General features: G+C 36.5%; 1 protein-coding gene across 4 annotated transcripts in view; it reads right to left on the minus strand.

The window, feature by feature from the left end:
- The window catches only part of UTRN (utrophin), a 429397-nt gene that overhangs the window by 219999 nt on the left and 182231 nt on the right, over positions 1–27167 (minus strand). For all 4 annotated transcript variants that reach the window (XM_058170259.1, XM_058170253.1, XM_058170245.1 and 1 more), the window contains exon 52: positions 22530–22719. In XM_058170259.1, the coding sequence (XP_058026242.1) occupies positions 22530–22719 (190 nt within the window). The remainder of the gene's footprint in view (positions 1–22529; positions 22720–27167) is intronic.

A 27167-nucleotide genomic window follows, 5' to 3' on the forward strand; every position in this document is an offset into this window, starting at 1 on the left:
TCTTTTATTTCCTTATAAAAGATTAGGAATCTTTTATTAGGAATCTTTTATTCCTAATCTAACCTAGATTATAAATTCCTTTGCTGAGGCATCTGTTTGAAATTCTACTTGTACGATGCCACAAACAAAGCATCTGCAGCTCCAAATAAGTATGAAATAAATATCTACCCGCTATCCAATAAGAATTTGATTTTAGCATTTCCCAGTGGCAAGGTAAAATATTTAAACAGTCATGAAATATGTGTTTCCTTAAAATGTCATCTCTAGTACACTCTAGGCAATATTAATTGTGTTTGTAACAGTCTGAAAACTTTGATTATTTGAATAAGGCTGACAAGTTTGAACATGACTTTTAAAAATCTGTATCTATGTTCTACAAATTTGACCAACCCTGTGTCACATTTTGTTAGTATGTTCTTGGGAAATTCTTAAAACCTGGAGAGCCACAGAGCAAATTATATGATGGCAATGTGGTTTATTTCCTGTTGCAATAGAATCAAACAATTCAGATTGAAATAATAAAATATTAATGAAAGAGGTAAAATGCCTTGAGCTTGGGAGTTATCTCTTAATAATTTTTTATACATTTACCTTTTTTGTGCTATGATCAAAGGTTAAAAAAACTGCAAAAATCACATTTCACCAATTCATTCCTTTCAACAACTCATTTCTTCTATTTAACTGGAGGTATGAGTAAAATGTTTAAAAGGGATCAAAGACCTTCACAACTACTTTTATGAATAATGACAAAGCAATACAGAATTTCAGATCATATTTGAAAAACCAGACATGCCCTAAATCTTAAATAATACATAAGTTTTATAACTTCATTTTTAGAATCCCTGTTGCCCAAAGTGTGTAAGTGTTTAAGGCAGCCAGACTAGAAACTGGGAGACTGTGAATTCTAATTCTGTTTTAGGCATAAAGGTTAACCAGGTTTATTCTGGGCCAGCCATTCACTCTTAGCCCTAGAAAGAAGGCAAATCACTTTCACAAATCTTACCATGAAAACTGAAAGGACTAGTTCAGGTGTCATGAGGAGTCAAGACTGACATAAAGACAGACAGACAGACAGACGACAGACAGACAGACAGACAGACATGCACATCTTTTATTCTAACTACGTAGAAATACTGATACTATTGGCTTTTTAGAAGTACAGTTTTGCATTCAGTTATATTAATGAAGAGAAGGACAAATTACTTGGAAATGGTGGCTCCTATAATCTCAGTTCTAAAAGGAGGCCTTTAAAGGAGGCCCTTTCACATTTCACTGTCCTAGTCATTGCTGACTATAGGGGACGGCACTCTTCTCCATTTCAAGGCCACTGAGCCAACACTGTCCAAAGAACTTTCCACGGTCATGTGGCCAGCATGGATGTCACAGAATGTTGTTTCCTTCCCACCAAAGTGGTATATCTATTTCTCTACTGGCATTTGCATGTTTTCAATCTGCTAGGTAGGCGGGACCTAGGCAAAGATGGGCACTCACCCCGTTGCACGACACTCAGGTCTTAAACCTGGGCTGCTGGCTTTCCAGCTAACAGGCCCAGTGTTTTAACCACTGAGCCACTGCACGCCGCAAAAAGTGTCTGTAGGCCATAAGGAATTCCTGAGGTAATCTTAGGAAATACAACTTGTGGGTAATTATTTTGGAATATGTCGGCCTCTCAGAACCAGGAATTAAGGCATGTCTTGAGGATCCACAGAAGTTAATTCACCTACACTTTCTATTTTTGCCTCTCTTTTTTCGAAGACTGGAGCATTACAGGTTATATGCTTTGCTATGGTATGTCCTTTGCTTAGTCTCCTTTACTCTTTAATATTTTGATTAATGACTTGGATGAAGAGGTAGAGGACATGCTTATCAAATTTGAAGACAGTACATAAATCATTTGGATAGCTAATACTTTGAAAGATAGAAATAAAATTCAAAATTATCTTGATAGATTGCACAAAGGGGTTGAAAGTACCAGATTGAAATTTAACAGAGTCAAATGCTAACTTATCACTAAGGGTACAAGAATATGTTGCACTGTTGCAGAATGGAGGATAGCTATTGAAAATAGTAATTCTGAAACATGCTACAAACTGAGTATGAGCTAACAATATGACATGGCTGCAAAAAGATAAGTGCAGCTTTAGGCTGCATCAACAAAGTCCAATTTCCATCACAATGAGTACTGTAATTGTTACACTCTTCTTTGGTGAGACTCATTTCTCTGGGCTCCCACTTCTGGGCATCCCACTTTAAGATTCAGAACAAGATAAGGATGATCAAAGGATTAAAAACTAAAACAAAAATTGAAAATGATTAGTGTATTTAGCCCTCAAGAAAATATGACTCTACTTTGTCTTTACACAAGTAGCAAGTTTTCACTCCTACAGTGCGCAACAACATTTGCTAAATAAGCTATTTGCAGACCATGAGTTTGAGATATACAAATGTGAAATATATTTCAATATTTATAATTGATTACTTCTTTATAGCTTGTGGTTACCATGGAAGACTCATGAAGAATGAAAAAAAAATAAGATACCAATTAGAGTGAACACATTAAATGATATATACAACAAAATTTGCCTGAAATGCTTGATTAATTTTACTGTGAAGAGTTGTCCTCAAGGCAGAAATGAAAAAAAAAAATAGATTGCTTCCTAAATAGTACATTACATCTCAGATAAAGTCCCTTCAGGCTGCCATTAAGTGCTTCAGGCTAGAATTAAAACAGAGTCTAAGAATTTATTTAGAAATATTCAGTTCATAATATTTAGGGGATATTTAAAGATACCGAAGGGGAAAATAATATTGTAATCATCCAAAGAGCAGAGCAAGAATTTTATCTGTAGTTATTCATTTATTCCAAAGGACATATAATACTTACCCCAAAACATGAACTAAGCTTACTATTTAAACTTTGAGGGCATTTGCCATAATATGTCCCAAGAACTAAAATTGCTTTTGCTTAGAGATACCACCCCTCCTCCAAAAAGAATAAAAATTGTGTGATATATACTGAGACAATTTGGTTTCAGAAAAAAATTATCCAGTAATCTATAACTGCAAAAACATATGAACTACAAATCTTGATCAGGGCAAAGCAATTGATGCAATTTACATAGACTTCTGTAAAGCCTTATATTCAGTGGTACATGACAAACTACTTCTAAAACTAAAATCCTGTGGCATCTCCAGACTCCTCCATAATTGGATAACCATGTTCCTATTAAACAGACAAGTGGTCAAAATATCAAATCCTGCACCTGTTAATAGCAATGTCCCCCAAGGCAGCGTTCTAAGACCAACACTCTCCATATTATAAATGACCTTTGTGATCATATTGTAAGTAACTGCGTTCTCCTTGCCAATGATGTAAAACTATTTAACACCATCAACAATACTGCTACCCTTCAAAAAGACCTTGACTTTGGGTCGGAATGGCCAAAAAATTGGCAACTCCAAATCTTAACCAACAAATGCTCTGTCTTACACATTGGCAAAAGGAATCAACACAAAATACAAGCTAGGTGGACATGACCTTGTAGATGACCCTCACTCTGTCAAGGACCTTGGAGTACTCGTATCAAATGATCTAAGTACCAAAGCCCACTGTAACAACATCGCCAAAAAGGCATTAAGGGTTGTAAACCTATTCTTGTGTAGCTTCTTCTCTAGTAATATTACACTACTAACCAGAGCATACAAAACATTTGCTAGACCAAGAAGAGGCCTCCACTCCTGTGCTCGCAAAATACTTTATGCCACCAGACTTGAAATTTTGGGCTTAGAAAATTTAGAACTATGCCGCCTTTAGTATGACCAAAGCATAGCTCATAAAAATCATCTGCTACAATGTCCTACCTGTCAATGACTACTTCAGCTTCAATCACAACAATACACGAGCACACAATCGATACAAACTTAAGGTAAACCACACCAAACTCGATTGCAGAAAATATGTCTTCACAGAGTGGTCAATGTCTGGAATGCCCTACCTGACTCTGTGGCTTCAACCCAAAACCCCCAAAATTTTAACCTAAGACTGTCTACTGTTGACCTCACCCCATTCTTAAGAGGTCTGTAAGGAGCATGCATAAGAGCATGCCTACTGTCCCCGTCCTAATGTTCCCTTTAATTGTAATTATATTCATTTTATGTATTCAATTAATGCTTATACTTATATATATTATCTAATACTTACTTCACAAATAAATAAATAAATAAATAAACAAACAAACAAACAAATAAATAAATAAATAAATAAATAAATTTGAGATCTACATGGAGGCACTTGATCCATATTTCACACACCGTAAATATGTATAGGTATATTTACAGGTATAGATATATGTAACTATATGTATGAGCTCTACTCCAGAGGTAGTCTTGTGTGCTCATAAGAGGCAGAGAGACCATACTTAGAATACTAAGTAGTTTTTTGAACAAAAGATCTTGAAAAGGATTATTATTATCCTGGAAAAGATAACACAGAAGGCAACCAAATAATCAAAAGCTGAAACTTCCTACAAAGGAAAAGAAAAAGGAAATATTGGGATGTTTCATTCAGAAAAAAATACAAAGTAAAATAAAATTGTAAATAGATGTATATGTTTATATACAGATAGATAGATGCATGCACACATGCTGTGTAGAAAGTGAACAGGAAGGGTATTTTTTCCCTTTCCCTCTCATATAACTTTGGGCATTGGATTAAACTGAACAGTGGGGGATTCGGAAGAGATGAAAGGAAATATTTTTCACACTGCATTACTTAATACTATGTAATTTGCTACCACAAGATATACTGATACTCACCAGCTGAGATGGCTTTAAAAGACCAATTCATAAAAACTAAGACTGATTGGTGTATTACCTACAAGAGGCTAGGCAGTATGATTTTCAATAGAAATATCTAATGGATGGCTGGATGCCATTGATGCCATATTCAAGCGCAATCTAACTGGCCATGGAAAGAACAGAAAAGGCTGGGTCCCTAAAATGTCTAAAGTAGTGTTTAATAAAAATGTATATTTCTATGTATATGTCATACCAGCTATTCTGTGACGCTGTAAGGCTCCTCTTACATCTAAAAGGAAATGGGGTTGTTCTAATTTTTTTGTTATATGCTTTCCATGCAGAAGGAAGAGATTTATTTATTTAGTATATTGCAATGGTACATTAGCCAGGACATAACAGTGTTAATACAAAGTAGTTGTTTGGCTGCTCAAGACTGCTAAGTCCATTTGGTGCATCACAAAGGGTGAACTAGCACCACACTCAGAATGGTTAACAGTGTTCTGTAGCATCATCCAAGGCTTTTTCCCTCCACTAATGTTGTCTCGCATTTGGGCATCACATTTGGGCAGCTCCAGCACAAAGTGGCATTATTTTCCCACTGAAGTGGTACCTATTAATCTACTTGCACGTAGCATGTTTTCGAACTGCTAAATTGGCAGAAGCTGATGATGGGAGCTCATCTCCTCACATGGTGGTGGGACTTGAATCCACCGAGCACAGACCTTCTGCAGTGTCTTTAAGCCACTAAAGCCACCATATCTCTCAGGAGGAAGAGAAAATAAACCCCTTTCCTTTACACTACTGAACATTCTCGTGGCACTAAGGCTTGGTCATTAAATTAAAAGGCCAGAAAAAATAAATCAAGATCTATTTTCTCTGCAGCCAAACCTTAACATAGGAAACCAGAGCCAAAACAGGAATCCCCCTTTGTTTTGTTTTGTTTTAAAGAAAAACTGCATTTTTAATAAATAGGCAAACTCCAAAAGTAAGATATCAAAATTCTAAAAACTGTAAAGCCAACTTTGGAAATGCTACCACAATGGAAATGCCTATATTTCTTAAGCTACCTAACACCATCATTAAACAAGCAAGTTTTCCAAAAGTTTGTTATCTTGGATGAACAGTAATACAAATTTAGCAGTATGTTAATCTGCTAAAAAAAGATTTAAGAAGAAGAAAAAAAGACAGGAATAAAAAAAACTAATAGGCTTGCATCAGCGTGGACATAATATCCACCAACACCTTCACCTGACAGAACGCAATCAATGATTTCATTTAAAGTTCTTATCTACTGAATATACTACTAAAAACTCTTGTGTCTGTTTGGATTGTTTGTAATCCATCATTCCCATGGGACTGAAATTTGGCAAGGGTATGGCCGCTTCAGTGCTGTATCTCTACTGTGGTCAGTCACAGTCATGTGATCATCATTTCCAATGCTCCCTGGCAACTTGACCCTTAGATGTGCTAGTCACCTGCACAGTTCATCTGGCTTCAATCTCTTGCCCTGGCAACTCCGGTCTTCGGACTAAAAATTCTGTCTCCTTTCTTAGAGGAGGCATCCATATTGGAAAAACCAGAAATTAACCAAGGTCCACACATATGGACTGCATATCAATAGTTAGTCTTTCCCCCCCCCCCCCCAGATATTCTGCAGATCCAGTTTGGCACTGGAATATATATGCAAGCCTTAGAAGATTTTCGCAGCATGGCAATTTTATAAAATTATGCTTTGTAAATAAGTATATTCTTACTATTGTCTCCCTGTAAAGGTTGAGACGATTTATAGTTCACTCTTACACTATGGGGCCATGACAAAATGCATAGAACTTCTACAAATCACCATTTGCCACCCATAGAAGTTTCTGCATGATTTACCATTCTCATTACATTTTCCAGTATCTGTGAATAGATCAGCTCCATACTCACAATCCACATATGCTTTCAGACCATAATGAGATCACCTTTTGGCTCCCTCCCTGGGATGCAAGGTGTCCCTTCCAACATACTTGCTGCCTCCCACCAAGTAAGTCCTCCTACCAATCCAATTTCTTAACACGTTTTGTCTGTGAGACTTTGAGTCTTCGCATAGAAACAGAGTTTTTCTTTGTAAAGCTTAGAAGTCTGTGATTTACTGTTGAGTCATGACTAAGGAGTTGGCCGCTAACTGGCACCAAAACAAGACAAAACTGAATGTCATCTCTGGCAACATCCAGCCTGAAACATTTTTGTGGATAATATGTAAGACACAGAGCCTTATTAATCAGATTAATTAGGGGACAGGAGTATGAAAGGAAAAGTTATAGGAAACTGGATTTATTTCAGCATCCAATTTACCGGTAAATTTGTTAGGAGGGTATGAATTCCTGAATCCTCTACTTCAGTATTCCTCAACCTAAGCAACTTTAAGATATGGGGACTTCAACTCCCAGAATTTCCCAACCAGCAAAGCTGAGAAACATTGCTTTAACTAGTGTTGATGCAATAAATAAAGCTACCTGTTTTCCTGACAAACAATGAATATGCAGATGTTCTGGATTGTACTATTTTGTAAATTGCCAACCCATCTCAGGTTTTCAGAGGTCTATTACTATGTGTTAGTCTGGTATTATACTTAAACTACTGAGGGAAATGGCACTAAATTTTCTATCTCATCGGTTTTAACACTATTAAAAATTTAGGGAACTAGTAGAATTATAGCTTAAGCTTTGTTCAAGATAATTAAATTGCGTTCTTGTGCACACTTAGAATTAAAAGTATTGATTGCTTAACAAGTGATATGAAAGGGTGACCTGTATTTCAAAGTCTGAGCTAACCATTAGAAACAAGTATATTGTATATATGTAAAAATGCAAAAATGCAAAACAAGGAAAGCAAACTATAAAATGTAAGAATCAGATTCTTGAGGAGCAAAATTCCCGGAATTTTTCAGTCACAAGACAAATTACACAGTGGAATTGTCAAAACCAGTTGCTTTTTAACAAGTCTCCTTTTCCTTTCCCCCTACATTTAGGGGGGAAAGATCAGATATTCACCATGTGATCAATAATTTTTATTGTGTCTGCCTGAAAGAATTTCTGTTGTCTACATAGTAGATTCTGTACCATGCAGAATCTAAATGAGATTCAGATCTTCAAAATAGAGTTCTCTCTCTTGATTTGGGGAATGGTAAATATTTCTATATTACTTTCACCACTACTACACCACTGGACTACCAATAGTTTGCTTTCTTATCTTTGAGTAACCTGATTATATCACGTACATCATGTGTATGTGCGTTTGTGTGTCTACCAAAGAACGTATTTCAATGATCGTGTTTACATGGTTAAGACAATACAGGAATCAATATATAGATTTAATTCATCCCCAGTCTTTAAAAATAAATTGAAGATTTGTTTAAATAGAAATTGATATATACTGTTGGTCCATAGACTGGATTGGATAGATTCATTCAATGAGTGTTTCAACTAGGGTGAAAGGGGCATCTATCCTTATCATAAACATCTTTTAGGTTCAACATTCTATAACAGATAAGAATGGACTTTTAAAATTAAAATATAATTTTAATTAATTTTAATTAGTTATAATTGTTATAACTAATATTTATGGATTTAATTTTGACTTCCCCACCATGTTTCATGAGTGCTTTTATTATTTAGATATCTCCCACAATTCTATTATTATGGGGGAGACTTCAGTGAGATATTGGATCCTGAACGGGACAGCAATAATCCCACTCATAAAAAAAAAAACAACCATGAGTGAAAATTCTAAATTGAACATATACACATCCTATAAAAAGGAATATAACATATGCATGAGACTAATTTGAAAAATAACTTCAGATGGCTACATATCTTACCACCAACCTATGTAGGGAGTTACAATGGACTGGGTATAACGTAATGATACTTTATCACAATGAACTGAAATGGTTTTAACATGCTTACATTAGAGGCGTTAGGAAAATAGTGAAAGACACTCTGACTGGATCAGTTTGGTATTGGTTTGTCCTTTTTCTTCACAACAAAAGGGTATCTTGCATAAATCACCATATATCATATTGGACTGTGATTTCAGATATGCCCTTATAAATATATTTTATAGTTCTACATACCGGTAGTTCTAAATATATTTTCATTTTTTTCCATTCCATGTATGTTTTGTAACTGCCTTTCCTAATATTGTTATATGTTATAACATTTGCAGTTTTGGATCACACAATAATCTGCGATATTCTAAAATTAGATCAGGATACAAAAGAACTCTGAAAAGTTGTGGAATTTTGATTTATAAGAGGAACCCTCTACATCTGTTGGAAAGTTGTTAAAGAGAGGGAAGTAAAGTAAAGGAAGCCTTTTTATCCTGAGAGCTTCTGATTATTCCTGAAGCCCATTGCTTTAATATTCTACAGTCCGCTGTAAGAAGAAAACCAGTGTTTCTTGCCTATACATACTGATCATCTGAGCGACAACCAGTAAGTGAGAATTGTTTGGTCCTTGCAAAAATTGTCAGATTGCCACAGAAAGTGGATTTGGAGAAGAACATTATACTTCCTCTGAAGAGATCTCATACATTCATATCAAAAAAGCTGATGGGAACACCATAGCCAAAGAAATGTGGTTCCCCTTCTTCATTATCTAGAAACCTTTTTCAGGTCAATACTGACGATGGATTATATCCAACTCTCTCACATATTGAATAACCTTCTAGAAGAGCATGGAAAGTATTGGGTTGGAATGTCACAAAGCGGAATAGTCTGTAAAAATGTTTTCCTATTCCTTAAAAGAAAATAATTCATACTGATGGAAGCTTATTTTCTGTGCAGGTTCACTTTTAGGGGCATATCATTAGACCTAATCTAGAAAATATATTTATCAATGTCATTCAACCATTAAATTACATAAGAGACCATTTACATTTTTTAAACTTACTTATGAACTATTATCAATTTTATTTTTTAAAACTTACTTATGAACTATATTAGACTTACAATATTTTATATTTAATATGCCACATTTATAAGCAGTTTCTTTCAGTCTTATTTCTAAAGATTGCATTACGGTTTAAATGTACAATTTTAAAATAAATTTAAATCCCAAACCCTCTCTTGTTTTGCATACCAACCCATTAAAAGTCTTACTACTTACTACTAAAAACAGTGTTAATGTACAAAACAACACTCCAAACACACTGAAGAACAGAGTTAAAATAAGGACCAAAATAAAGAGCATTTTTGATGCACATGTTCACGGGCAGCATATCAGGTTTTCATTTTGTTTCATTTTGATTTTTTACAATCTAGTAATAATAAAATGAGCACAAGGACGGTTTCACTTCATTACTTCTTTGATAATAGTTTTTACATTTGCAATCCACACTGCATTCTTTGAGAGTATTTTGTGAGACCATTAAGTGATGAATATAATTATCTATTATTGCCTTACACTGACACCTGGTGGAAGATTGCAACCTATTTACTCAATGGCACCGGAGAGAAATTTACAAGCAACTTAAAATACTTTAAAGGCCAGATGAAAACAACCTCATGCAATTCAAAGTACTACTCTTTCTCCCTTAGAAACTAATAATTTCAAACAAGATTTATATATCCAATTAACTGCTCCATGCTGTATACATTTCTAGGTGACAAACACAAGTGGAATTCCATTTCCAATGTGCAACCTTTAAATATTCCATTAGCAAGTGACATATTTCACTGTAAGCTTTCATAGCATTCCATTCCAAAAATAAAATATTCTGAATTAACTTTCCTCCTTAGGATGAAAGATTCATGTTCTTTATATAAGGAAAAACTATATTAAATTTTAATGTTTACAGCAACTTTTTACTTAATTTGTAGGATTTAACAGAGCTATACCATACACTATTTCTGTGCACATAAGATCTGACCTTTGCTCAGGAGAGTTGGCAGTTTCATATTACAATTGTTTTTGTAATTGAAAAATGCAAAAATGCCAAACAATCATTCTTGAAAAGTTGCATCTGTAATAGAATAGTCTGATTTACTGCATAACTTCTGAATCTTTCTGCCATATGTCCCTGAAGTAATGAAAATAAAAGTGGGCTATCATCCAAGATTCTAACACATTTCCATTCTGTTCATACATATGTAATGATAGAAAATCATTATTCACAATAAATCATTGTTTCACACTGAAGATGCTAGTAAAGATTAAATCCAAAAATAAGAATTTCACAAGTTCTAACCCACACAATCAAATGTTTTTCTACTCTGATATTTATAATTAATTCATGTTTGTTCCAATAATGATCCCAAAATTTTCTTTTGTTTAGTTTTTTAAAAGACTACTTTAATTTTCCAATAACCTTCCAGAAGCACCTTGTTGACCTGCTTTTTCCCACTCCAATTCTGGTTTAAACATGACTTTTAGTGCACAATTTCAAATTTGAAGTTAGTGAACTTAATGATACAGTTGAAGATCACTAAGTTAATTTTCCACATTCCAAAAACCACTTCTACAAAATCAAAGCCCCACAATAGTGGAGTTTGTGAAACAGCAATTTTAACACTCCAAAAAGGAAAATAAAAATTCTGTTAAGAGCAATAAAAGTTACTGTCAAAAGCTCTGGGCCACCACTGGTTTCTTTGGCATGAGAAGTCATGCCTTATTTGTAACTTTCTAATAGAAAATTCAAACAGGAAAAAGGTAAAAATGCTAACAGAAAAATCCTATGATAAATTAAGGTTTAGTTGTAAATCTGCAAATGGCAGATACTTTTTTCTAAGGCATTAACTTCCACAACATATTACTTCACTATGAAAAAGACTGGTTAGACAAGATTAAGCATTTAAGCTAACTTTGCACATCGGAGAACTTCCAACAATACCTATGACTTTAAAAAAAGAAAAGTGAGAAACTAGCTATATACAGCTCTATAATTGGAGTAAGTATATACAAAAATGACTGGCATTAGACCTGTTTGGAAAAATATATTTCTATCAAAATTCCCAAACAATGTGTACTTGTAACGGAATTAGCAGTCCTACTTTTTAGTTTTGACTCACCTTGCAAAGCTTTTGATAACGTGGTGATGAAACTGCCATTCTCTGCAAGCGATGTAGCAATACCACAACTTTCTGCAGTGATGTTCTCACCACCGCCATCATTTTAAGTTTGCCACACTTCTGAAGGCACCTCAGAATTTGCATTATAAATGAAGAGCACCCAGCATTTTCTCTCGGTCGCTGGACAATGATTTGCCAGCTTTCTGAGCATGCTCGCTTCCAAAACAGCTTTTCCAAGGGACAGACTCAAAGACATAGGCAAAAAGCATCATGCTAAAAGTATACCTTCTTCTAGAGAGCCAAATATACACAAAAAGCAAAGCCTGCCTGCATCCTCAAAGGCTGGATTTGTTTAGCAGTTCCAGAAAGAGAGAAGTTGTTGATCAGAGAGAGATGCCTGCTTCGAAGTGGAGAACTACATACCAGCAAACGTTGATTAATTGACGAGGTAGAGCTGCAGAGATGAAGCACAATTCCTCCGGGAAGCCTGCTCTGACATCATCATAATAGTTCTCCTCTTGGCTTCATAGAAAAACAGGGAATGGCATTCCTTCCCTCACTCCGGAGGAAGATGCTGTCACCCTCACACTGAAAGCAGCTCTGCCAGAGCTGCGGAGCAAGTGAATCACACAGCCTGCTCTAAATCTTATAAGAACAGAGGGATACCTGCCCTAATTATAGCAGCCATACATTAAAAGACAATAAATCACATAGTGGCTGCTTTCCAAAAGCTAGATTATTGTCCACAAAAGGAAGAGCTGCAGGGGCAGAACCCTATCTTGTAAAAACTCTCCTAAGCTAATTTGCCTGGAGAGCTCCCAGAAGAAGGATGCTACATGCAGAAGTACCATAGTTCTGGTGAAATCTCCTACTAGGGCTTCTCCACTGAGCAAGAGACAGAAAGATTTGATTTTAATTTTCTTAAAATTGGTTTTACATATATTGATTTACTCTACCTTCTTGTCTCCTCCATGGTCAGGATCTTCAGTGTTTTAAATCTTGGTAACAAACTCTGACAAGTAGTATCATTAAAGCTCGCTTGCTGCGAGAGACAATGTGAGTTTAGCAGCAAAACATACTCCCATTGTGGCAAATGCTATCACATGTTACATCATGTTTTTAAAAAAGGCAGAGGATGCTGTAAAATAGCTTAAGCATCATCAATCTAAGTGTAATCAGGCCAGTACCCAAGAGAGTAAGAGAAGTAACCCTAATATGTTACTTTGACTTATGAAAGATGGGACAGATCATCAAGACATATAGAACTTCAATAGGAATCTTGGTTTCTGACAATCGGGCAGCAAGTTTCATCTTATTTTATCTCTGTGCTTTAGAAAGAACTAGATCACTGAAGCAAATAACTCGTCTAGCACAACATCTTTCTGAACATATCACCTACTTATTGTTCATTCAAAACCAGTAAGCAAGTATATTCCACAGAGGACTAGGATGAGCAAAATTGGCCCGTGTGATAGTCAAGAAAGGGAGACCCATACCAGACAACATATGTGGGAATTCAAGCATAAATAGACTTGATTATTATGTGTAAAGAATCTAATTTTAGCCACTAATTCTAGAACCTCCGTTATACTCGAAACAATTCCTAATAAGGCCAACTTATAAAGCCTGATTTGGAACAGTAGCAAAATTGCATGGCATATTCTATGATATACAATATTAGCACAAAGAATAAGCTGAAATCACAAGACACAGGCAGGGATTACATGAACTTTTCAAGGGTCAGAAGCCACTCATGGTTCTTCCTATTTGCTACTACCATACCGTTCTTATGTTTTGTGTGGTTGTGTCTGTGTGGTGTGTCTGCTTTGTTGAATGTACAGTATGTTCCTTTCTTTTTGGAAAATCATGAATGGAAGTAATTGAGAGAAGCCCAAAATTATGACCACCTTTCAATGCTTCAAATACCAAATGGCTTAGATATTTAGGGAAAAAATATTTTATATTTAACATTGGTTTTTGCTTTTCTGATTTCCATGTGATAATCCAATTGTGTTAAAAATAGCAATCAATTTATGCATCTGGATGCTGAGCAGATTAATACTTCACTCCATCAACTGCTCAAAAACCCAAGGAAGTTAAATGGCTCACCCAAGGCCAGCAGCCAAAACATAGGTGCGTGTTTTTTTGCATGTGATTAGACCAGTGGTGGGATTCAGCCAGTTCGCACCACTTCGGGAGAACCGGTTGTTAACTTTCTGAACAGTTTGGTGAACTGGTTGTTGGAAGAAATCATTAGGGCAGAGAACCGGTTGTTAAATTATTTGAATCCCACCACTGGATTAGACCCTCCATATATTGATTGGCTGAGACATAAGAATAGAAAAGTCACAAGCTATAAAGATAGCCAATTGTGGTTGCTTGACACTAACAATTTAATGGGATCCATTTATGCAAAAAGATGAGATCTATGCCTTATGCATAGTAGAACTTCAAAGATTCTTGTACATCTAACCAATTTACAGCCATTAGCAAAATCAATGAAAGCTTTGATATACTACATTGAATATTTAGAACCTAGTTTCTTGACTCTATGCATAGAGGTCTCGGTGTATGTTAGAGTAAAAAAAACCTAATTTGTAAAGCTTCTCTAGGAATATAAAACAATGTTACACTATACATTTAAGAGTGTATGACTCATTTTTCTACAGAAGTATCCAAGCCAATAATAAAAATCTTATAATATTAGAAAATCAAAAAATTAAAAAAAGACAACAAAATCATCTGACATCAGGAAAACAACAACAAAGCAATCAATATGCATCAAGCAACACCAAATAAGTGCAAGCAGATCAATTGTAAAGGTTAACTTTACCACTTAAAACATCTTTGAAAAAGCCATTCCCAAAATAGGATATTGTAAGTAAAAAAAAGTTTACTCCTGATAGTGACCCACAAGATGGTGAACTATGAAAAGGCCTTAACTAGAATTTTGTATACTATATTATGATCAAATATAAATATGTGTCAGTAATTAGAATCTGCTGATTAGCCATTTCATGGAAATGACTGATCCATGAATTGCTTTTTATTCTCGCCCTAGAATTCCCAGTCTTATTCAAATGAAAATGAAAATCATGTATGTAAGAAGTAATATTTTCATGTATGCATGTATACATAAATATGTCTCTATGATGCTGTCCTTGCTTCCAACTTCCTAGTGCATTAAAATTACCAAAATTTTCCAAGGACTTGTAAACATGATCTTGTTTGTAGCACAAAAAATGCCTGACAATGAAATCAGCTTGCTATATATACTGAACGTAGAATGTTAGAATACATTGTGTCTTATTTTAACAGTGTGATTCAGATGCTGAAAGATATAAAGTTATTGATTAGCTTAGGTGGAAGGAAAAAGAATGGAGACAGACTGCATTGGTTAACAATCTGATTTCAATTGATAATAGCATACAAAATACTGGGATATTCAAAATGGAGGCACAGAATGGCTAGAATAAAAAAGGGGAAGAGAAAATAGCCCCTACCCTTGAGGTGTGGCAAAGAAAAAGCCCAAGTAAAGCAAATCCTTAACTATCCATTATTCTAGTTGCTACTTTCAACACAATTTCATAATGACCACTTTTAAAATTAACTTCTACATCTTGCCCTTTATTCTGACAGCATTCAAACTTAAAACTAAATTCCTTGAAGCCCTGTGGAAGATGTCAGAACTATTTGTTTCCATTTTCAATGAGCTATTGTTAATGTGAACTAGAACTATAGATTGCAGAAATAAGCCAATATTAGAAAGCAATATTCAATTGGCTTGCTTCCCAAACCATTAAAACCACAGTTTTTTTAACCAACCACATAGTTAAATAAGCTGTTGAAAGTAAACATCTTTTACAATTTTCTTATAGCCATGTTGGAAGCAAAGAGGGCTTGTAGGGGATTTTCAGACCTTAAGTTGTGCGGGTAACAATTGACAATATTTTACCACGGAAACCTCAATGTCGCCAAAACCAATTAAATTTCAAACCCAAATAAGTATTTTTACTTCCCTTTTCTTTTTTTTAAGTTATTGTTCCTATTTTCCACCAAATAACAAATATGATACTAAATGATTCTTCCACTGATCATGGATAGCTTTTAGGTACTATGGTTTCTTTTATTAAATTGGTGAAATTCTGATTTAGTCAATATTTAAATGTTTACAGTAAGTCCCAATGCTTCTAATTACATAAATTTGTTGTTTTTGTTTTTTTGAATTTATATCCCGCCCTTCTCCGAAGACTCAGGGCGGCTTACACTGTGTTAAGCAATAGTCTTCATCCATTTGTATATTGTATACAAAGTCAACTTTTTATTGCCCCCAACAATCTGGGTCCTCATTTTACCTACCTTATAAAGGATGGAAGGCTGAGTCAACCTTGGGCCTGGTGGGACTTGAACTTGCAGTAATTGCAAGCAGCTGTGTTAATAACAGACAGGCTTAGTCTGCTGAGCCACCAGAGGTTACATTTTTCATTAGTTTTCTAAGTTTGGAAGTGCAGTATGGAATGCATGAATGTGAGGAAATGTATTTCTTATTTCTCAATTTAGAGAAAATGCAGGGATGAATTATGGTGTTTTCAGAGCAAATATGGTGCTGAAGGTTGGTTGCTGAATGAGAAATATATGATGGAAGTAAACAGAATAATACCTAAAATGCTCTGTGGATAGCTCCATACTCAATAAGTAGATGATCAAGAATGTGAGAGGTTCAATGAATGTATGAACAAATGTGTATGAAATTGTGTTAGAGCATATGAATGTGCATATTGTTTTTAGAAAATATCGTTTTAGGAAATATTATTGGATAAGAACCTGAATGATTTGCAGCAGATGTTAGATTGTATGATGCAACAAGAATTATTGTCACTGGGAGTCAGATAGTATATACATTTTACTATTATCAGATCATCCTTCTCTATGGTGTCTGACAGGGAAAATGGAGTGAATGACTGAATATTATACTGTACAGAAACAATTATCATTTCTGGTTTGCAAGGATAGAAAGGTATGGAGAGCTATAGCCAAGGGTGCCAGAGTAAACTAGATGTCTTTGTATTTCTTTGTCTTACTTCATGCCTTATTTTCTTCACTTAACATTTCTTATCCTTTTCTGAGCTATCTATAACAATGCTTACCTCCTAAGAGAATATTATAAGGAAATACACACAAAGGTACTATGCAAGTATTTTCTTTCTGCGTATCTTCCCACAGGACACTGTTTAAGATTATAGATTAAACAAGGGTGTCAGTAACATTGACTATTTTACTGACAACACGTATGGATTACAGTTGTAGTGGAGTTGGTTTTTTCAGAAATGATTAGCCACCCTAACACTTTTTTCCAGGCCTCTAATTAACTTAGAAAAAGAATTTGCTTCCTAAGCTTTCTTAGGACAGGAATCTGCTTGCCTATACTTTGTCCAGGTGGTTTATGTGTTTTCTGATGCTAGGAATCAATGTTTTTTACTGTATCGCCAATCTCCTTAAAATAGAATGTTTTTTCTCTAACACGTGGCAAGAATGTTTTTGAGAGTATATAGTAACTCCTTTACTAATTTTAATTTAGTTGTTTTTCATTAGTATATGAATATTCTACTTCATTCTGCCATCCTCAGGTCTGCTACATGCTAACCCTTTCAGCTGTTTTGTTTTGTTTTGTTTTAAATATAATGCTTTTAACATGTAATCCAAACAGTCCATTTTGACACTCTTATCACTTTGGGCTTAAATAAACCATTTCAGTAAGGTCCAGTTTAAATTTCTTTAGTACATGCAACCAAAAATACAATTTCAATGCCATCTTTGGAATTTTTAGTCAGCATTTTTTTTTTCTTTGATAGATGGATAGAAACCTGGATTCCGCTAGGCACAGTTCCCTTATTCAAAGTTCATCTAGGACACACAGATGAAAGCATCAGTCGCATCTCCTAGGTCAGTGATGGCTAACCTTTTCTGGACCAAGTGCCCAAAGTGCGCTTGTGTGCATGAATGTGTGCTCACGCATCCAAACCCCCAAAATGCAATACGTGCGCAGGCCCCGTACATGCGCCCTGCCCCTGTGCAGATGCACATGGTCCCCGTATGCACCCTGACCCCCCTGCATACGCCCCACCCCCAGGCATGTGCACTCACACCCCCCCCGCACATGCCCTCCCCAACCGCATGTGCAGCAGAGACCAGATTACCAATTGGTCGGCAGAAGGCACGCGCACATGTGCAGTGGAGCTGAACTGGAATGATGGCTCGTTGCTCACAGAGAGGGCACTGCGTGCCATAGGTTAACCCCTAACAAAGCTGTTACAATGTTTTGCTTTCAAGTTCTCTAAGTAACTAGATGGAAATAACCAGGAAATAAGATCTGTGAAAGATTTTAAGCCTTCCCTCCAAATGTTATAATCATGCTTTTTTTCTGTTTGCTAAAGACGCCAAGGTGTAGTAGAACCAAGAAAAGTCTATCCTCTGGAAAAGAGGACATACTGTATGCCACCTGACCTTCCTGTCAAAAAGCAAAATATAAGTCTAATAATCGCAAAGAGGCATGTGTGTTCATCCGTTCCAGTGCTTTGAATTGTCATTCATAATACACAGATGTGTATTATGGGACTTATGAAGTATTCTTTCACAAACATAAAGTTAAATAATAAATAGCCTGAGAGATTTTACCATTTATATTTTCACCTTAATGAAGGTATAACCAAATAAAGTAGCCTTATCACAGGCAGTGGAACAAAAATAATTATTAATTTTCTTCCTTGAAAAATGCATAACAAATTCTGAAGTTAAAAATCCCATCAATCAAATACTTTTCTTAAGGACAGGACATAATGAGCAGTGTGTTGTTTGTTCTTTTACATGTATAATTCATTATAAACACACTGGAGCCTCTTCAGACAAAATTATCTGATTACATGCAGTTCATTGTATAATGCAAATGGACATTGCTCAAACAGCTAAAAATAATCCATATGAAACGAAAGACTAGATAGAGTGATAACTGACAGAAAATAACTGCATACCAGTTCAAACACCTCATTCATTCATACTTCAAAAGACTAAAATTAAATGTGTCCATAACATAAAAAAGAAAATGTGAAACACACAGCATTAGTAACCCAATTCAGGAAAATAGCAATAATTCTCCTATATAATCCTGACATTTAATTTATATTGGATTGCTCCTGATTTTTTTATTATTATTATTATGAAACACTTAGGAAAAAAATGCAAAACAGACTTCAATGTTCAACAGAAACCCCTTCCTTGCTGAAGAAATCAAAATGCATGCAAATGATATAATGCATCATGGAGTAAATCTCCCTCCCTCCCTCACTAGCACATACACACACACTCCTAATGTTTTTTATCAGAAGAGAAGAATTTGGTTATACGTCTAGTGACTAGTCCAAAGCTCAAACCCATCTCAGATTGTATTTATTCAAGGAGAGAGACTTCAAATGTACTCTCTCTGTTGGGTGATCTCAGTTAGATTTGAACGGAGAATGTCCTTTGTTCTTTGAGATACGAACTCATTCATCTTCAACAGCAGTTAGTCAGGAATGCCTGGTAAATAGCTATATAATGTATATTGGTTCAAAATGTGCATGACTGAAGAAGGAACACAGCGAACTAATAAAAATGACAGAAATGATATTTTCCAGGAATGACAAAGTGTCAAGTTATCAAGCTTTATTTTGATTACATATTGATTGCATTGCCTCAATCAATCCCATTTTTAAGGAACTGGTATTGTTCACTGAGCTATTCATGTCTTTTTGTATGCTCTTGCTTTAAAAAATATATTAAAAACTCCTGAAGGGGCTCCCCTTTTCCTCCATTACTAATCCAGGCAATGTGAGAATTGTGCTTGGGAATTTTTACTAATGGAATTGTGGACACTGACATCCATGATCAGCCACCTGAAAAAAATAGTATTCAGTCCAAACCCTGAGGAGGCTGTGCATTTAAACAGCCCTGCGAAAGAGAAATTATAATTGTATCAGAAGATAAAAGCTTATAGGAGCAACAAAAAGAAAACTATTTCTTTGTGAAACTACCAGGAAGGATGGCCTCCAGAATGTTTCTTAAAAATGTCCTTTCCAAACAATAGACATTGTCTGAAAACTAGCAATCACGTATCTAACTCCATGCTCTATATCTTAGGCATAACCCTATGAAGGAATGTTTTCACAATGAGTTCTACACATTTACTGTATCACTCACAAGTTTTCACTTGCTAAAACCAGATGTAATTTTGCTGGCCATCGAAGGCCTGTTCTTTTCAATGTTGGCCACTTCACAGGCATGACTATCAAATATGCATTTCGTCGAAATTTATTTGCAATGTTACATTATAGCAGATGATTCTAGGATCAGATCAATGGTGAAATCCAATTTTTTTACTACCGGTTCGGTGAGTGTGGCTTGGTGGGCATGGCAGAGGAAGAATACTGAAAAATCCCAAATTCCTCCTCTCTCCTGGGGGAAAGATATTGCAAAATTTCCATTCCCACTCCACTCTGGGGCCAACCAAAGGTGGTATTTGCCGGTTCTCCAAGCTACTCAAAATTTCCACTACTGGTTCTCCAAACTGCTCAAAATTTCCGCTACCGATTCTCCAGAACCTGTCAGAACCGGCTGGATTTCACCCCTAGATCAGATGACTCATAGAGAAAGCATACATGTATTAAAGTTTTCAGAATGAAAACAACTATTAAATGTTTATATGATGTAATACAGGGCCTCCATATAAAAGTTTTCTCTAATGTAAGAACATCTCCAGGAAACTGTGCATGCTTAAATTATATTATTCAGCTAACAGAGCTTGAAAGCCAATATGGATTTCCCCAGACAGAATGCACATTGATAGCAAGATGAATATGGTTATATCTGTGTCCTCAGCTTCCCCAAATGCATCGCTAAGCAATCATGAAACTCATCAGATAGAGTGACAGCTTTTTATAGAATTACAATAATTTGTTCTACTATTGCCAATACTTTATAGTGTTGGAATCACAATGAACTATGATTAAAAGTTACCATATGTTGAGATACACCCATTCGTTTTCCAAACGGTCTTCAAAATACATTTGTCCTTGAATTATTTTAAGGCTGCTTTAACACGAAAAGCCATCTTGTAATTATTTTAACACAAAAGCCGTCTTGTAATTACTTTCAACATAAAAACATTCAGAACCAACATTGAGCACATTCTAAATTACTCATTCATTTAAGGTCATCTAGGAATGGGAAATTCAGATTTGTTGTGGCATTTGAATAAATTTCAGTAACTAACTTTAAACTTCACCCAATTGGGGGTAAAAGGAAGCAATGAACTGAGTAATCCATAGAGGTTAATTGATAAAGGGGTAACTGCATTATAATTAGGCATCTTCAAAATAAATAATTTGCTCAGAAACAAATATAAAAGAAACTGACTGAATGAAAATGAACCAGATGAAGTCATTTAAAGTTGCTCTTTTAGTTTCGTTAGTGTGGATTTACCCATACTTATTTATAAAGAGCAAGAAAAGTCATTATTTGGTTTTTTTTCCTTTCTCTTTCTTTTGCAAGCATGCCCCATCATTGGTCAATCTTCATATAAAGCTGATGCAGAGCAAGGATTGTTCACTGGAGTGAATGGCAACGTGTCTGTGACACAGAGAAAAGTGCAAGACCCAAATCTATTGAGAACAAGTAAGACATCCCTGCACAGTTTCCTTCCTACTGTCAATCTAACATACTGCAATCATTCTTTCCACATAAACAGATACCGTATATACTCGAATATAAGCCGATCCGAGTATAAGCCGAGGTCCCCAATTTTACCCCAAAAACTGGGGTAAACTGGGGACTCGAGTATAAGCCGAGGGTGGGAAATGAGGCACCTACCGGTTGGGGAAACCCTCCCTCCCTCAGCTGAGAAGGCTGGCGGCTCCCCCGCCCCGCCCTCTCACTGCACCGGCAGGGCTTCAGTCCGGTAAAATGTGAAAAAAAGAAAAAAAAAAAAAATCGAGTATAAGCCTATATACTCGAGTATGCCGAGGGCTTAAAAAACAAAACTCGAGTATAAGCCGTATAGACCCGAGTATAAGCCGAGGGGACGTTTTTCAGCACAAAAAATGTGCTGAAAAACTCGGCTTATACTCGAGTATATACGGTATAAGGAAGTAACTCATAGCAACACACCGGGCAAAATCTGCCTCTTATTTCCTTCTGATCAGACAAGAAGAAAAGCAGGGCAAGTTGGTTGCTTAGGAAGTTGCCATTCAGGGAGATCTCAATTTATGATTGTTCTGGTAGATACGTAAGGCACCAACACTGGATTTGTTGCATGGCTAATCACGCATATAAACCCTTTCTCCAATAGACAAAAAGATTGCTTCTTTGAAGCAACTATAAACAGCATTATCAATCCAATAATAAAACATTTGCTCTCTGTTCATTTTCAGGAGACAGGTACTCAATTTCAACAACTCACTTGCTTCTCTTTCAGCAGGCATTTAATGACCGTCCTCTAAATATTTATCTTGTGCTGACAAGTTTTATCTTCTGCATTAATCTTATAGTTATCCTTGAGTAAGATTATTTAGCAGCCGAAAGTGGATTTTACCATTTTAAGTCTAAAAAACATAGAAAATATTCCCACATATAGAATTAGTCATCCTCTTACCTCAATCTGCTTCTTCAGTTCCCTTCCAGGACCACTGACGGGAGTAGTGGGTTCCCGTTGCAATGCATCTGCAAGGACATTAACTGTAGCTTCTGCTTCTTGTATCCACTTGAGGAACTTTTCAAGGTCTCTGAGCAAGGCATGTACCGTCTTCAGGTCAGCCTCCAAACAATTCTGCCTATTGCAAGTTCTATAGAAGGGAAGGAAAAAAATCAGTGACTACAGGCAAGTGAGAAGAAATCAACCTTTGGGTGACTCAGCACATTTGGCATGCATTTGTTATATGCTATGTGCAGCTTTAGGAACTAGTGCTATACTCTTTTTAGTATTAAAACTTATGCCCTAATTGTACTAATTTTATACTAATTTTATACTAAAACAATAATATGAAAATGTATGAAAATTACACAATTCCTCTTCTTGCTATGAACAAGGTATGAAACTGCCAGTATGAGGAAAACAACGCCACACACCTGTTGGAGGTTGTGAATGGGTAATGAAAAAGCTTCTCACGCAATGATTGCAAACAATTCTAATCACAAAGTACAGATACAATTGCAAATACATTCAAATCACAAAGTTGATGAAAAGTGGCACTTAACTTTTTTATTTACCAGTACTTGAGCAACTATAATTTCTTTGTTCGTTATTCACACAAAAGGTATAATATTTAAAATCTGTCAAGTGGAGCTTAAAAAATGTTAACATGTAAACACCACTGCTCCGTGAACTGCATTGGCTGCCAGTGTGTTTCTGGGTGCAATTTAAAATGGTAGTTAGCATATAGTGACCAGACGTCCCGCTTTTGGCGGGACAGTCCCACTTTTTAATAATTTGTCCCGCATCCGCGGCAATTTCAAAAAGTCCCGATTTTTTTTTTGTTTCACTCCCATTCTGAAAATGGGAGGTGGCAACGCAAGAGGAGGAGGCAGAGAAGGGGGAGTGGCAGAGATGGGGGCGCGAGAGGGAGGAGAGACGCCGTTTGACTTCTCCCAAGAGGAAGAGAAGAGAAGAGCGGAGAGGAGAGCCGAGGAGAGCCGAGCCTGCCTGGAAGAACGGAGAAGCAGCAGCTGCTCCTCCTCCTTCAGGCAGGTGGCAAGACTCAGCGCGCATGCGCAGCCCCCCCCCCCCGGTCAATGGTGTCCCACTTTGCCATCGCTGAAATCTGGTCACTTTAAGTTAGCACCTTTAAAGACTTCATGGCTTGGGGTCAGATTATCTAAGGGATGTCTTCTTCCCGTCATTTCCATCTCTTCAATTCAATTCAGTCCAGCACGTGATGGGTCCAGTAGTGGGATTCAAATAATTTAACAACTGGTTCTCTGCCCTAATGACCGGCTGGGTGGGAATGGCCATGGCGGGTGTGGCCAGGGGGTGTGACAGGCTGCACTTGGCCTCCTGCACCCCCCTGGGAGCAAAAATAGGGCGCAGGAGGCACACCGCCCCCCCCACATGCCCTGTTTTGGGTCTAGTAGGCCTCCCTGCAGCCTCCTGGGAGCAAAAACGGGCCACGGGGGAACTTCTGGAAGGAAAAGGGAGGGGCCAGCCACCAATTTAACAACCGGTTCCACCAAAGTGGTGCAAACCTGTTGAATCCCACCACTGGATGGGTCCCTTCAGTCAAGGAATGTTGCTAGGTAGGAATCAGAAGATGTGCTTTCTCTGCCATAGCCCTGTCCTCTGGAACATTCTCCCTTCAGAGATCAGGATGACTCTAATTTTGCTGGCCATTCATAAAGCCATGAATGTGTGGCTGGCTCTAGGGCCCCCGAGAATATTAAGGCCCCCATTTCATGACTGTACAGGTAGTTCTCAAGCTTGTTTAATGACCATTCAATGTTACAACAGCACCGAAAAAAGGGACTTAGGACCGTTTTTCAGGCTTACAACCGTTGCAGCATCCCCATGGTCACGTGATCAAAATTTTGACATTTGGCAATTACCCGTATATACTCGAGTATAAGCCGACCCGAATATAAGCCGAGGTACCTAATTTTACCACAAAAAACTGGGAAAAACTATTGACTCGAGTATAAGCCTAGGGTGGGAAATGAGGCAGCTACTGGTCAATGTAAAAAATAAAGATAGAGCCAAGTAAAATAACATGAATATTTATTTGAACGAAAAACAATAAAAGTGCAAAAGTGCAAAATGTTCGGCACTCATTTTTATTATGCAGCGCCCCCTGCTGGACATCTATCAAAAATACAGTATCTTTTAAAAGTACATCGAGACGTAGACTCGAGTATAAGCCGAGGGGGCCGCTTTTCAGCACAAAAAACGTGCTGAAAAACTCGGCTTATACTCGAGTATATACGGTAATTCATATTTATGACAGTTGCAGTGTCCTGGGAGTTGCAGGTCATGTGATCACCTTTTGCAAGCTTCTGGCGAGCAAAGTCAGGGGGGAGCCAGACACACTTAACAACCATGTTACTCACTTAACAACTGGCAAGAAAGGTCATAAAATGGGGCAAAACTCACTTTACAAGTGTCTCACTTAGCAACAGAAAATTTGGGCTCAACTGTGGTCATAAGCCAAGGATTACCTGTATAGTATCTATTCTTTTTGATGCCATAGAATAGATATTTATTCCATATTGTTTTAAGTTGTTTCAAATGTTGTAATAAAACCTAATACACTATAGCAGTGTACTAAAAACTAAACTAAACTAAACTAAACTAAAAACATTAAGCATTTTTAACATATGAAAGGCCAAAACAATCTGGAACTGAACACACACAAAACCGTAGAAATGGTGGTAGACTTTAGGAAAAACCCTTCCATACTTCCACCTCTCACAATACTTGACAACACAGTATCAACAGTAGAAACCTTTAAATTTCTGGGTTCTATCATATCGCAAGATCTCAAATGGACAGCTAACATCAAAAACATCATTAAAAAAGGACAACAAAGAATGTTCTTTCTGCGCCAACTCAGTAAGCTCAAACTGCCCAAGGAGCTGCTGATCCAATTCTACAGAGGAATTATTGAGTCTGTCATTTGCACCTCTATAACTGTCTGGTTCGGTTCTGCAACCCAACAAGAAAAACACAGACTTCAGAGGATAATTAGAACTGCAGAAAAAATAATTGCTACCAACTTGCCTTCCATTGAGGACCTGTATACTGCACGAATCAAGAAGAGGGCCGTGAAAATATTTGCAGATCCCTCGCATCCTGGACATAAACTGTTTCAACTCCTACCCTCAAAACGACGCTATAGAGCACTGCACACCAGAACAACTAGACACAAGAACAGTTTTTTCCCGAAGGCCATCACTCTGCTAAACAAATAATTCCCTCAACACTGTCAGACTATTTACTGAATCTGCACTACTATTAATCGTTTCATAGTTCCCATCACCAATCTCTTTCCACTTATGACTGTATGACTATAACTTGTTGCTGGCAATCCTTATGATTTATATTGATATATTGATCATCAATTGTGTTGTAAATGTTGTACCTTGATGAACGTATCTTTTCTTTTATGTACACTGAGAGCATATGCACCAAGACAAATTCCTTGTGTGTCCAATCACACTTGGCCAATAAAAATTCTATTCTATTCTAAATTACCTGAAAGAAAATGGTTTTCACTTGATACTGAAAAGAATATAATATATGCTAGGGATGTCAACTGCAGATGCTATTTCACAACTGACATACCATCAATGAAAAGTTCCTCCTAGCAGAACTTCCTTCAATTCAAGTGAAATTAGGACCAAATCATAATTGCTTTAGATCAGGAAGTAGAAGTGACTTGTCACTGGACCGGGCAGGGCGGGGTTGGAATACGAATTCAGTATCTGTCTATTAAATGTCAATTTGGTAGGCTATCATCTTTTAAAGGTTGTTTTGGAAACAGATTTTACTACATCTATTTCTGAGTCATAGCAAAAACTCTGTCACAAAACATATTTGATCAGCTTCTCTTATCTCTTTGGCAAGCTTGTCTTATCTTAAATTAATAATATTTATTTATTTATTTATTTATTTATTTATTTATTTATTTATTTATTTATTTATTTGTTGTAACAATATATACAAGCGTTGCATAAAGGGTTATATAATATATGAACGTATATATGAGGAGAAACGAGGTACTATAAACATATATATACATAGGGGAAGAAACAGTAGGACAGGAACGGTAGGCACGTTTGTGCTCTTATGCACGCCCCTTAGAGTCCTCTTAGGAAAGTGGTGAGGTCAACCGTGGACAGTTTTTGAGTAAAGCCTTTGGGGTTATGAGAAGAAACCACAGAGTCAGGTAATGCATTCCAAGTATATACAATTCTGTTACAGAAATCGTGTTTTCTGCAATCTAAACTGGAGCGGTTGACATTGAGTTTAAATCTGTTGGTAGCTCTTGTGATATTGTTATTGAAACTAAAAAAGTCATTGACAGGAAGGACATTACAACGGATGATTTTATATGCTAAACCCAGATAATATATGGTAGTTAACCTCCCTCTCCATTTTAATGCACTGGATATTCCTTCCCTTTTCCTCAGCTGCTGAACATAGTTTGGGTGTATGGATCTAGGTACATATATTATGAGAGTAGTCTACTTATCCAAGAGATAGATCGATGCTACCGGGGGGGGGGACTTTTCCGAGTCATAGAGA

This window comes from Ahaetulla prasina, chromosome 1, assembly GCF_028640845.1.
Source record: "Ahaetulla prasina isolate Xishuangbanna chromosome 1, ASM2864084v1, whole genome shotgun sequence".
Classification (NCBI taxonomy): Eukaryota; Metazoa; Chordata; class Lepidosauria; order Squamata; family Colubridae; genus Ahaetulla; species Ahaetulla prasina.